General features: G+C 41.3%; 1 protein-coding gene across 1 annotated transcript in view; it reads left to right on the top strand.

Moving 5' to 3' along the window:
* Positions 1 to 13332, top strand: part of NUP155 (nucleoporin 155) — an 88004-nt gene that overhangs the window by 24215 nt on the left and 50457 nt on the right. Inside the window, exons 11-14 of the mRNA XM_077462836.1 lie at positions 4739 to 4891; positions 4990 to 5090; positions 5918 to 6088; positions 9758 to 9868. Of these exons, the coding sequence (XP_077318962.1) occupies positions 4739 to 4891; positions 4990 to 5090; positions 5918 to 6088; positions 9758 to 9868 (536 nt within the window). The remainder of the gene's footprint in view (positions 1 to 4738; positions 4892 to 4989; positions 5091 to 5917; positions 6089 to 9757; positions 9869 to 13332) is intronic.

Here is a 13332-nt window from a genome sequence, read left to right on the forward strand (position 1 = left end):
CATCTTCTTTTGGGGGTGTGATATACATACTGGTCACAGCTACTAGTAGGCAATACATCCAATTATTTTTACCTATTTCTTCCATAACTTTTCTCAGTTTGCTTTTTAGAATGCCATTATGTCTTTCTACCAATCCAGCTGATTGGGAATGATAGGCACAATGGTATTTCCCTTTAATTCTCATCACTTCTATCAAATGTTGTATATTTTTTAATTACAAAATGGGGTCCATTATCACTGTAAATCCTTTCAGGGATTCCAAATCTAGGAATAATATCTCTTAGTAATGCTTTGGCTACAGTCTGTGCATCTGCACTTCCTGTCGGGAATATCTCCACCCATTTGGTCAGGGTGCCTGGGTACCAAACAATATTTCTTCCTTTCACATTTGTCTAATTCAATAAAATCCATGCAAATGTGTTGGAATGGATATTGTGGTGTAAGGAACTTCCCTTTCTGTGGTCTTATACCTCCCTGAGCATTGTGTCTTGCACATATAAGACATTGAGAGCAAAAAGTTTTTTTAGTAATTTGTGAATCCATAGGCTGTACATACTTTATTTAACATCTCAGTCATCCCCCTGTTTGACACATGCGTTACTCCATGTGTCAATACTGCTGCATACCTAAATAAAGATTTTGGTAATAGTTTCCCTTCAGGTGATGTGTAAATATCATCAATTATTGTGCAACCCTTTGTTTTCCAATATTGTTTTCCCCAGGGGGGGGCATTTTGCTGCATATCAGTAAGGACTGTATGATCTATCACTATGATTTCTCGTCATTATTTTATGTGCAGCTTCATCTGCCCTTTTATTTCCCTTTGAGATGGGGTCCGTATATTTTTGTGTGTGCTTGACATTTACAGATTGCAAGCTTTTTTGGTAACTGTATTGCATCTAGGAGTTCTAAAATGAAGTCCGTATGTGAAATTGGTTTACCACTGGAGGTGACCATCCCCCTGTTTTTCCATTGTTGTGCAAAAACATGCACTGTTGAAAAGGCATATTGACTGTCAGTGTATATGGTTACAGATTTTCCTTCTGACAGTATACATGCTCTTGTCAGTGCTACAAGTTCTGCAACTTGTGCTGAATAATGTTTTGGTAGTGGTCCCGCTTCCAAAATCTCATCCTGTGTCACTACTGCATATCCTGTTGCATTTGTGCCATCTGGATTTTTCTTACTAGAACCATCAACAAAAAGTATCATGTCAGGGTTAGATAATGGTACATCTTTCAGATCACTTCGTGGCAGTACCTTTTCAGTGATGGCAGCAGTGCAGTCATGTTTATACCCGTCAGTAGGAAGTGGTAGTAGTGTGGATGGTTTTAATGTAGTACACCTCTGTATTGTTAAGTGAGGTTGTGTCAAAAGTATTGTCATACAGGAAAGGTGTCGTGCTGGGCTCAAATGTGATACCTTTTGTTGTAACAGGATAACAAACACTGCATGTGGTACCTTTTCAGTTAGTAAAGTTGAATAAAGACACCAGTCCATCCGGTTCAGCCTGAGTGAGTGTCTAGCCTCTACCCCTGTACACCCACATCGTTCTCCACCCCCAAGGATCCAACATCCCCATTCACATACCAGGGCCAAACCGGGACAGAAGCCAATCAACCCACCTGCATGTCTCCGGAGTGCGGGAGGAAACCAGAGCACCCGGAGGAAATCCACGCAGGCACAGGGAGTACATGCAAACTCCAGGCAGGCAGCGTCATGATTGGGATTCGAACCAGTGACCCCCTTCACTGCTAGGCGAGAGTGCTAACCACTACACCGCTGATGCTACCAGTGCTTGTACACAGGGTGGAAGTACTCTCGTTGCACTGTCTATTTCTGTAGAGTAATCCTTCCTCTATGAGACCCCTCTGGTTCTGCCTCAGCAGTGTACTCTTCTGCATCCTCCTCTCCATCTCCTTGCATAAGAACCTTTACTTTCACATTCTTTTTTGCTTTTGCTTTCAAATACTTCTCAGAATGCTTAGCATATTGTAAAACATCTAAAACTGATGCAGTTCGGTAAGTAACCATGTTTTTAACAATGTAATCCTTATGATCCTGTTTCAATCCATTTAAAAAAGCAATCTTTAGCTGTTGCTGATATGCACTATACACATCTTCAGCTTCGGGGGAGCCCGGAGAACACTCTAAAAATCTCTCGTAATTTATTTAGGTAGTCACTGACACTTTCTTTGTCTTCTTGTACTGTCATATTTATTCTTTTGCCAATCAGTCCGTTGTACCCATCTAGGCTGGCATCTGTTCAGTAGGGCAGTCAACCTGTTTCCTAAGTCTGGGCTTTCTGGAGGCAATGGATCCCCCCCGTCCCTGTGCATTTTCTGGGGCGCAGGGGTATTCCTCACCGTCCTCCACACCATACCTAATAGGAGGTTTACTTAGTCTCTTGGCTCCTGCTGGGGCACCTAGTACATGAGTTATGGCATCAGTTAATGTTTCAAGGATTGATCTGTTCATCTCCAGGACTGAACTACTGTCTGGAGAGATTGAGGAAGTGGAATTGGGGTTTTGTTCAGAGGCGGTTCCTTTGACAGGGGTGGATGTCACAGGGAAGGTGTTACTCTGGGCAGTTACTTGCACCTGAGGGGGAGGACCATTATAGGGAGGTGGTCTCTGGGTGTAGCAGATGAGATCATCCTCTTTGTCCACTAGGGGCAATTGGGCTTGGCATTTTTTCCTTTGTTCTTTTTCCTTCTACCCTAATTTTAGCATGCTGAAGCCAATACGCCGCCATTTTTAACCCATACCTTTTTTGAACTTTGGGTCCTGACATTTTAAACTTATCCACAGGGCCCCAAAATAGAACTTTCTTTCTTTTTAATTTTTTTTTTAGTATTCTGATTCAGAACTTAGCCTTTTGACTTATAAATGTACCCAAATATAAACAGCATTGCATCATTAACACTTCACAGTTGAAAGTCTATGAATTCTAAAAATAACTCCAATCTAATATAAATATTTACTTTAAAACTATTTTTCATACTCTTTTCCCACCAAAAGTCCTAATATTTTCACAGATGCACAAATTAACCTCTGTCAGGCAATCTGCATTTTCTTGTTTCTGAGAAACAGCTTCTTGACCTTCATAGCAATGAAAACATCCTCAGCCTTTTTTTTTCATTTCTTTTTCTTTTCACATTCATCAAGCCACCTGATAATTCTACACAATCATTCTATTTACTCCAAAATGCAATCTACCTTCTTTTTCTTTTATGCTAAGTTTCAATATATACAATATAACCCTTCTGTATTGTCATAGCTAATCAAGGGTTAACATTTACAACTTCTTGCAGGATCAGGAGAAATCCTTCCATGAGGGGAGGGGGAGGGGGAGAGAGTTCAGTGAATTTGGCTTCTTATCTGCTGAGAAATACCAGCACAAAAACCATGTAAAGAACAAAGCAGCAATACAAGAGAAAAAACATCAGCACTCCCCACACTAGAGAGAATCAAAAAGGGTTAAACATGAACAAAGATAAAGTAAACACACACAGAAGAAAATTAGCCTTGCGATCTTTGTAGATCACTTAACTAAACAGCGCTTAGTCAGGCATTCAACCTCTGACATTCGGTATACCTCAAATCTTTTTGTTATCTGTCCGGACAGCGGGCGACGTAATTTTTTACCTTAGACAACGTCCCCAAGTGTCTCTGTCTACGAGCACTGGATCATCTAGATATTATACGATCAATACCAATGTCGGCAATTACAACACATTAAACCAGAAGCAAAGAGAGAGAAGAAAAGACTCTTAGAAAGAATTAAGAATAATTTAAATTATCTTACCTCTCAAACACCTGGACTGGATCACACAAGGTTCGGAAACAGACAGTGGAATTCAGATCTGTGGCCCCGCCCCTTTTTCACCAAATAACATTGATTGGGGGGACTTGTAAGCGTTCGGTGAGCTTCAAAGTCCAATACTCACCGAAGTGTTGTCGGGCCGTCTGATCTGAAAACCAGCGTGTTGCTTCCGGTCCGAAGGACCAAAAATGTTAGGAATTTCCCTTGTGATCAGTAAAAACTCCGGGTGTTCTTGAGAAGCAAACAATTTATTTCTGATGTGGCCCACAACAGGGAGACATGCTTACAGGACGAAAGCTGAAGAAAAAGTCTCAACAAAAGAAAGTGTTCTGCCCTCACATATCCCACAAGAATAACATCTCTGTGCTTCTATTGGCTGATGGAACATAAATAACGTGTCATGGCACAGCCTAGCACTTTATTAGCTATCCATGTTCCCTGTACATTCTTAGGCTATCATATTTAGTTAAATCTAATCATCCTACTTACTATGGAGTTAATTAGGACAAAACAATACAATGAGTTAATACAATAATGTGCTCAGAAGTAAGCTTTTTAACAAATCAGTCTCAGGACTATTGTTTTTCTAATAGTCACACAATAAACATTTAAAACTTTTCTAACAGGGAGGCAGAGGACACCACAAAGGGGGGGGGGGCACTGCGTGTGGGGCTACAGAAGACTACGTCGACTTCTTTTTATTGGGATCTTGATAGTTTGTTTTTAAGGGTGCCACCTAGTGCCTCACACCCTCCCGATCTTTGCTTTCCACCATGTTGTTCAAGTAGATCCCAACCTCTGAAAGGTTGCCTACCCCTGCTCTGTATTGTCCTTGTTGTTTTCTGATGACCTCATCTCATGTTTATTTTTATTTTGTTGATGGTAGAACTGACAACTCTCTTTTGTTCCTAGGTGTCCGTCTGTACTTTTCCACTGGTCCATTCAAACAACAAGCAACACGTCCAAGCACATTGGCATTGGTGCATATCCGCCTACCTCCAGGATTCTCCGCCTCCTCCAATGTAGAAAAACCTTCAAAAGTCCACAAAGCTCTGTATAACAATGGTGAGCTTTTCATTAGGGACACGTGTGGGTTTTTTTTTATTTTTGTTTTTTTGTTACGTAGTGTGTACAATATTACATTGACATTCTGTCTCTGCCAGGGGTTTTACTAATGGCTGCATCTGAAAATGAGGATCATGATATTCTTTGGTGCATCAACCATGACTCCTTCCCATTTCAGAGGCCAATGATGGAGATACAGGTGAGCACTTTGTTGAACACTTGTTTTTTTTTTTTTTTAGAATATTGATCTCGCTGACTGATTCTGTTCTTCGCCTCCTCTTGGCTGTGACTTACCAGAATAAGACTGACTGGTACTTGTCCCTTTTTTAATAGGATCTTCCACTGATGCTGATTGCTCCACGCTTATAAAATGCATGGAACAAATGGCTGTAGCTTAAAATTTCAGTTGTGTCGGTTTACTGAAGGCTACTGTCTGCCGCATGGGTCTCATGTCAATACACCTGTATAGGACACTTTGAATTTAACGCTGGACTGCAGAATTTGTGTCTAAGAAACATCTGGTCCACATGGCCTTTAAGGGACATTTCTTCAAATCTGCTCTTAATACATTTTCACCTCCAAACTTCCTCTCTCTGCAGATATCCATCAAATCCTATCAGGTTTTTTAGACCAAGATATCATTGTCCTAGTTCTGTAGTATAATGGTTTTAAGGAGTCCCTACACCTGGTAGTGTTCCAGAATTTGTGTTGCAGGTGGGGAATACCGGATGTAGTCGTTCTGGTTTCCAAGTTCAACAACAAGCTGAACCAGTTTGTTTTCAAGTACAAGGACCCTCTTGAGGAAAAAGAACCTTTCCTCCCCTGAAACTTCTTCATTGTCTGGTTCATGTGATCCAGATAGAGGGCGTTCTGGTGGTCATCCTTGCTCTGGATTGGCCAGATCCAGTACCTTCTGGCCAGATTTTTATATTTATTGCCATGTATTTGCTAAACCATATTGTTGTTCTAGTCATTTTGATTGTCACATGACCACTGTTTTTTTTTTTTTTTTTTTTATATATACAGGTAACTGTTCACGTGGATGGCCATTCCTGGGCTCTTTCTTCCATTGATGAAGGCCAGGTGGAAAAGATAATGACTCCATTAAACAAGGACATAATTCCCGTTACTGACTCTCCTGTTATAATTCGCCAGCACATGGTCCCACCAAAGAAGTTTGTTCTGCTCTCCGCAAAGGTTTGTCTGACATTTTGACCCCACTCAGTCTTCTAAAAGTATAGCTAAAGGCAAAACTTTTTATTTTATTTTAGTTTTGGATAGAGTGCAGAGGGGTTGTTCTTTTGAAAAGTAAGAGAACTGAAGTCTTAGGGGGATACTAGTTCTGGTGAGAATCGGGGATTGTCTCACTTTGGAGGGATTTCTATTACTTCCTGTTTTGGCTATCTCCCCAATGGGATACAGATGGCAAAAACCGACAGAGGCCATAAACTTCGCATATTCTAGCCAAAATGGAAAAATAACGTTTTTTGCCTTTAGTTTTATTTGAAATATCTTTCTTAATTCTACATCACAGTACACAGAGGACTTGAAATTCACAACTACTTGGCTTATGCTGTTCCCATCCGGTGAATGGACACTGGCCACAAAAAAAATCCCCACCCAGGTATAACCCCCTCCTAGCTCAGCTAAGTCTTTTTTAGCTAGTTTTCTTAGAGCATGGATGTGCCTTATCTCTCAAGATTTCCTTGTGTATGTGTGCTTAGTTTTTGGAATTCCTGCCCTTTTCTTCACGCCCCTGATGGTGTAGATGAGGGTATAATCGGTATCAGTCGCTATGACCGAGGATAGTACTCGGACCCCTCATGCAAAAGTGGGGACAGCCTGTAATGTTTCCAGTCAGCGCTGAATCGTGGGGGCAGCCGTCTCTGGATACATCTTATTTGGTCATCGGAGGAAAATTTGCAATTTGAAGACGAAACTGTTGAAGATCTGCAATCCTTTTGTGGACAAGTCCTCCCAGGGGGAATTTTAAACATCCAGGTCTCGGACACACAAGACCACGATGGGCTTCCTAGCAGATGTGGTGTTTAAGAACTGCAATCTAGTTCAAGGTTAGATTTCTGCTGCTGTTTCTAATTCTAAAATGGAGAAATGCGTGCCCGCCGGGAGTAACCACTCTGACACCTGTTCAGCTCGATTACTTCCACATCACTGTTTATTGCAGGGTGGTGCTAATGTTTTATACACAAAGAATAATAGATTATACTCCATTACTATGCAAATGTGGCCAGTCTAATAGGTACATCTTATTGGTTGAAATACAAAACAAAATGCAGAAACTTGATGTTTGAAGCTTGGTTCTCTCCTCACTTCCTCATTCTTCCAATGCGGGGGGTAGTAGGGGATAGGCGCCATCATTCTGGGTTACAAAGCAAAGCTGTTTTACTATGTAATAAGTTGCATAGAAACATGTATACACATAATAATCATAAAAATGCCTGTTTTCTTATGTACATTACATTCCTCCACAGTGGTGCGCACTAACCTGAAGTTACAGCTGCTGGATTCCTCCTCTCCTAAAGAGAAAGGTGAAGGTGATGGCTCAGAAACAAGTAACAGCTTCTGTATCAGAGAAGTGTTCCTTTCAGGAGCAAATGCCCTCCGTCTCTAAACAAAAGCCTCTCCCACTTTCATAAGGAGAACTGAACCCTTAAGTCCTTTGGTTTCAGGAGCCAATCCTCCTCCGAGAGAAATGGAACCTCCACCCTCACGGTCCCCTGGACTCAGGATGTTACAGACAAGGTTTGCAAAGTGGGGTCCAGAGGCTACAAGCTGGAGTTTTGCTGTTATCAGCCTCCGTGATTTATGTGCTCAAGAGCATCCAGAGCCACAAAAGAAAGCAATTTCCTTTGCAGCTCTGAAAAAATAGCTTTTCCAAGAGGTGGTTGCACCTGTGTCTGAAGAGGACAGGTCTCTCTGCTTATTTTCATACCTGTTTACAGTTCCCAAGTGAATCGAGACATCTGGCCTATTCTGAACCTCAAATGTCTCAAGTTTCTGAAGGTACAAAAATTCAGGATGGAGCATAATACCGTCTCAGCGATTGCTTTGCTTCATTGGGAGACTTCCTGGTGTCAGTGGATATCAAGGATGCCTATCTATACATGTTAATTTCCCTGCCATCTCCAGTGGTTTCTGCGATTCACAGAAGAGGATTGTTGCTGTCAGTTTGTGACTGCCTTTGGGCTTGTCCACAACCCCACAGTGTTTTTACCAAAGTATCTGCTCCAGTTCTAGGGCTGTTGAGAACCCCATTGTAGGATACCAGGAAGGGCCTGTTTCTCAAAGAGCAATTGGCTCAAAAGTTGACATCAAATGTCCAGCAGATGGTACAGGTCCTGGAAACATTCAGTTGAAAGCAGAACCTCTAGCAGTCAGCCTTGGTTCCAATGCAACATCTGAAGTACTTAGAGGTTCTTCACCCTTTCAACAAAAATGTTAATGTCCAGCAGCTTTAAATATTGTGGTTGCTGACTTTAAAAAAAAAAAACACACTTGTACCTGTCCCAGGATCCAGCGATTTCCTCACCTGACCAGGCTTGCTACTGGTCTTCAGGTCCAGGCACCGGCTCATCTGTGGATAGCCGACTGTAACTACTTGCGGCTTCACAGCCAGCTACTAATGGTCTGTTTCCTGGGACCCATGGCATGTCCCTAGAGGCTGTGGGGAATGAACGAGAAGCTGAACTTCTCAGATTTCCACGGTGACCCAAATATAAGTGGGATCAAACCCTTTCGAGGTCAACATAATATGGCTGAAATGCTTTAGCACTTTTGTATGCTGATTTGCGCACCCTTTTATAAAAAATAATAAAGATTGCCGTTTCCTGCAGTCACTGAGTTTCCAAGTCAAGATGCAGTCAGATGCAGTTGCCAAGTCAGGATGCAGTCAGAAAATGTCACTGGCATACGTTAACAAGATGTAGATATCTTGGCATCGCAGATTTAAAAACTATACAGAGTAGTATGCCAAAGAAGGGATCCTCTGGCATTTGCAGTAGATGTCCAGGAGACTCTCTTGGTGTTTTCTCTGGTATATGCCTTCAGTCCATTACTGGAAAGACTTGGAGAGCATTTTGGTGATTCTAATCACTTGCTTTGCCAAGAAGAATGTGGTATGCAGACTTAAAAAATCTCTTGGAAGGCAAGCTTTGGCCTCTGTTGGATCCCCCAGATTTGCTGTGCCAGGGTCTGATTTTCTGTCCTGCTTTACTGCTGCTGGCTTTGATGGCAAAGCTGTTTCAAACTTTCGTATCGGGTGTTACATGGTTTGTTCCACCTGTGCAAATCTCCCTGGGCTATTTAGTATCACGCTGCTGTTCAAGCTAGCAAAACTGCCTGGTCTTTTCACAAATTTACAAAGTTCTCCTAGATAGATGTTCATGCTTCTGCAGGTGCTAGGAAGAACTTTTTATCTTGGGTGAAAGGTCTTGCAGGCAACTTTGTAATGAGATTTTAGCCTATTCTGTTTTCTGGGGTTTGGGCATGTTGGCCTTATTTATTGCCTACCCCTCATGTTTAGTGCTGTGAGACATCTCATGTAGTCATCATATAAAGTCCTCTGATGTAAGATTTTAAGAAATTCGGATCTTTGGTTTTACTAGTAAAATCAGTTTCTTGGTGTACATCACGTGACACAGAGATCCCACTCCTCTTGTCCTTTTTTTGCTCGCCACAAAACTGAGGCTTAGCTGAGCTGGGAGGAGTTTTTCCTGGGTGGTGAACCCTGCCTTTTTTTTATTTTTTCACCAGTGATCATGCACCTAAAAAGGCATTAATATGTAATATATAAATCAAAAGTCCTAGTTTTATTATTTTATTGGTAACTTGCTCTTTGTTTTACAGGGGAGTCACATCTTTCACAAGCTTAGACCTGTGGATCAGCTGCGACACCTTCTTGTTGCCAATACTGGAGGAGATGGAGAAGAAATTGAGCGGTTCTTTAAATTGCATCAGGTAAATTTTTTTTTTTTTTTTTTTTTTTTTTTTTTTTAGGAAACATTTTGTATCTGTAGATGCCAAAATAAAGGAAGCAAAGCATTTTCTTCATATGTTACAGTGGAACCTTGGTTTACAAGCATAATCAGTTCCAGGAGAATGCTTGTACTCCAAAGCACTCACATATCAAAGCGAGTTTCCCCATAGAAGTCAATGGAAATGTAGATAATTCGTTCCGCATTGACTTCTATTATATGCAATACCACATGTGGCCAGAGAGCCTCGGAAATGCTCAGACAGCTTGGCTGAACTCTGAAAGCCTCGGGACCTGAGTATTTCCGAACTGCTCCAAACCATTCCGAGTGTCCCCGGCGCCCCCGCACCTCTAGCCAAATGCGGTACCACCCATTCGCTTGGTTTGCAAGTGTCGCACAAAACAAGCAAAATTTGAGTCGGAATGTAAAAAAAGTTGCTAGTCTTTCAAAAAGCTTGCTTACCGCGTTACTCATAAACCAATGTTCCACTGTATGTTCAACAGAAAAAAAAGTGAAATGGTTTTCTATTTCATATTTCCCCCTTGCAACTAGCAGATAGTGGGCACATGATACCATGGGTTTTAGATGTTTTACTGTTTTTTCCTGTGGAATAAACAGAAGAATCATAACCCTTTCCCGCCGAGCGTACGCAGATATGCGTACTCGGCTTCCGGGGGGTTATACCGGGATAATGCCCGCACCTGCAGGCATCATCCCGGTACCGTTTTTTGCAGCAGGCGATTGGCTATCCAGGCATAACAACCGATGCGGCTAAAAGCCGCTCGACTGTTATGCCGGGGGAGCGGGAGGGGACGCCCCCCCCTCCCGCCGCCTCTCGCCGCTGTTACCGGTGCTCCCGCTCGATCGGGAGCACCGATCAGAGATCCGACTCCTCCGGCTGCTGCGGAGGAACTGGAACGAAGCCGTAATCGGCTTCGTTCCAGTCTCCTCATCGTAGACACGGAAGCGACGTCATGACGTCACTTCCCGTTTACTCGGCTGCCAATGATGCCGGTTTAAAAAATATATACATTATTCAGAATCGCCGTTTTCAGCGATCTGAATACTTTGAATTGTAAAGGAGGGGTGGGGGGGTCACCACCTATTACTGTCACAAGGGATGTTTACATTCCTTGTGACAGCAATAAAAGTGGTCAATTTTTTTTTTTTTTTTTTTTAAAACAATTTAGTCATTTTAAAATAAATAAAAAAATTAAAAAAAAATTTAAAGCGCCCGCCGTCCCCGCGAGCTCGCGAAGCAAAGAAAACGCATACGGAAGTCGCGCCCGCGTATGTAAACGGTGTTCAAATTGCACATGTGAGGTATCGCCGCGATCGTCAGAGCGAGAGCAATAATTCTAGCACTAGACCTCCTTTGTAACGCTAACCTGGTAACCGTAAAAAAAAAGTAAGCGTCTCCTATTGAGATTTTTAGGTACCGTACTTTGTCATCAATCTACAAGTGCGTGCAATTATAAAGTGTGACATGTTTGGTATCTATTTACTCGGCGTAACATTATCTTTCACATTACGCAAAAAAATTGGGCTAATTTTACTGTTTTTTTTTTTTGTTTGTTTGTTTTTTTTTATTCATGAAAGTGTCCCTTTTCCCAAAAAGTTGCGTTTAAAACACCACTGCGCAAATACCGTGTGACATAAAATATTGCAGCAATCGCCGTTTTATTCTCTAGAGTCTCTGCTAAAAAAAATATATATAATGTTTGGGGGTTCCAAGTAATTTTCTAGCAAAAAATATGGATTTTAACTTGTAAACACCAAATTCCAAAAATAGGCTTAGTCATGAAAGGGTTAAGTTACACATAGTTAATTGACTCAGAGAAGGTAAACCTACACATCCCATTTGGATCTTGAGCCTGCAAGGAGCCGTCGGCAACTTCAGAGTTAGTTAATCTTTCTTGTTAGGAAGCCTAGAATTGCAGACTGTAGCATAAAAACATCCTGTACTAAATGTTTCCTTTGTAAAATAAGGAATATCACAAATATAATGCATATCGATATCAAAAAACGTACTTTAACCAAAACCAATAGGGTTTGCTAAAAGGAAAAAAAAAAAACAGTGATTACCCTTAAAGCGTTTGTAAAGTTAGGATAATTAATAACTGCCATCCCCTCTGCTTTATCAAGATCTAAATTACTGTGTGTCCATTTTTACCTAAATACCTTCTCTCGCAACATCGATGTGAGATCATGTGACATACGTCTACCCTCCCTTTCTGATCTAAGGAATTCAGAGGGAGGGGTTGAGATAACCCTTTAATGCTCTAATTTCACCTGGCCGGCAGCAGAAGGTCAGGACTTCACATTGGTGCTGTGAGAGAAGGTATTAGAATTGTAAAAAAAAAACACACATACAGCTCTTTATATCTTGATAAAGATGGCAGTTCTTTATAAATAGTCCTTTTCAAGCAACTGGCAAGAGCAGCAGGAGGGGCAAGGAGGAGATTGGTTCTCGCACACAAGCTGAGGGAGGGAGAGACTCGGAGCAGGCGGGGGAATGATGGAGGCACATAAACTGACCACAGTATTGTGGATCAGCAGCCATGATTACCGTGGTCAACACACATGGGGGCACAGGCAGGATCAACCAGGTATTTTACATCATAAAATGGGACAAATTACACAACACGCTTTAAAGGAACGCCTATTTTTTTTTTTTTTTGGGTTATAAACTCTTTAAGCTATATACCCTGAGGCTTAGCAACTATACTTATTCATCTCCATTTCCTTTAACGCAATCGGTGGTAAACATGCCCCCTGGGGGCACATCACCGTGCCAGCCAAGTTTTGTACTGCCTCTGGATAGCTCGATACTAACATTTTATTACACGACAGCGACACTATCCAGTGGAATTGACCACTTCAGCTCCGGAAAGTTTTATCCCCTCCATGACCAGGCCATTTTTTTGCGATATGGCTGTTACTTTAACTGACAATTGCCCGGTCGCGCGACGCTGTTCTCAAATAAAATTTTTGGCCTTTTTTTTTTATTTTTATTTATTTTTTTTTTTTTTCCCCGTTTTCCACAAATGGCTTTCTTTTGGTGGCATTTGATCACCCCTGCCTTTATTTTTTGTGCTATAAATGAAAAAAAATTACAATTTTGAAAATAAAAAAACAATATTTTTTCTTTTGGCTATAAAACATACCCAATAAAAAAAAATTAAAAAAAAAAAATCTATTCATCAGTTTAGGCTAATATGTATTCTGCTACATATTTTTGATAAAAAAATCCCAATAAATGTTTGGTTTGCGGAAATGTTATAGCATTTACAAGCTGGGATATTTTTTATGATTTTTTTTTTTTTTTTTACTTGAAATGGCAATCAGCGACTTATAGCGGGACTGCAGCAGACAAATCAGACACTGACACTTATGACATGTTTGACACTCTCTTTTGGGGACCAGTGACACTATACAGTGATCAAT

Source organism: Lithobates pipiens, unplaced genomic scaffold, assembly GCF_037356315.1.
Source record: "Lithobates pipiens isolate NorthernLeopardFrog02 unplaced genomic scaffold, aLitPip1_a1.2 Scaffold_3, whole genome shotgun sequence".
Lineage (NCBI taxonomy): Eukaryota > Metazoa > Chordata > Amphibia > Anura > Ranidae > Lithobates > Lithobates pipiens.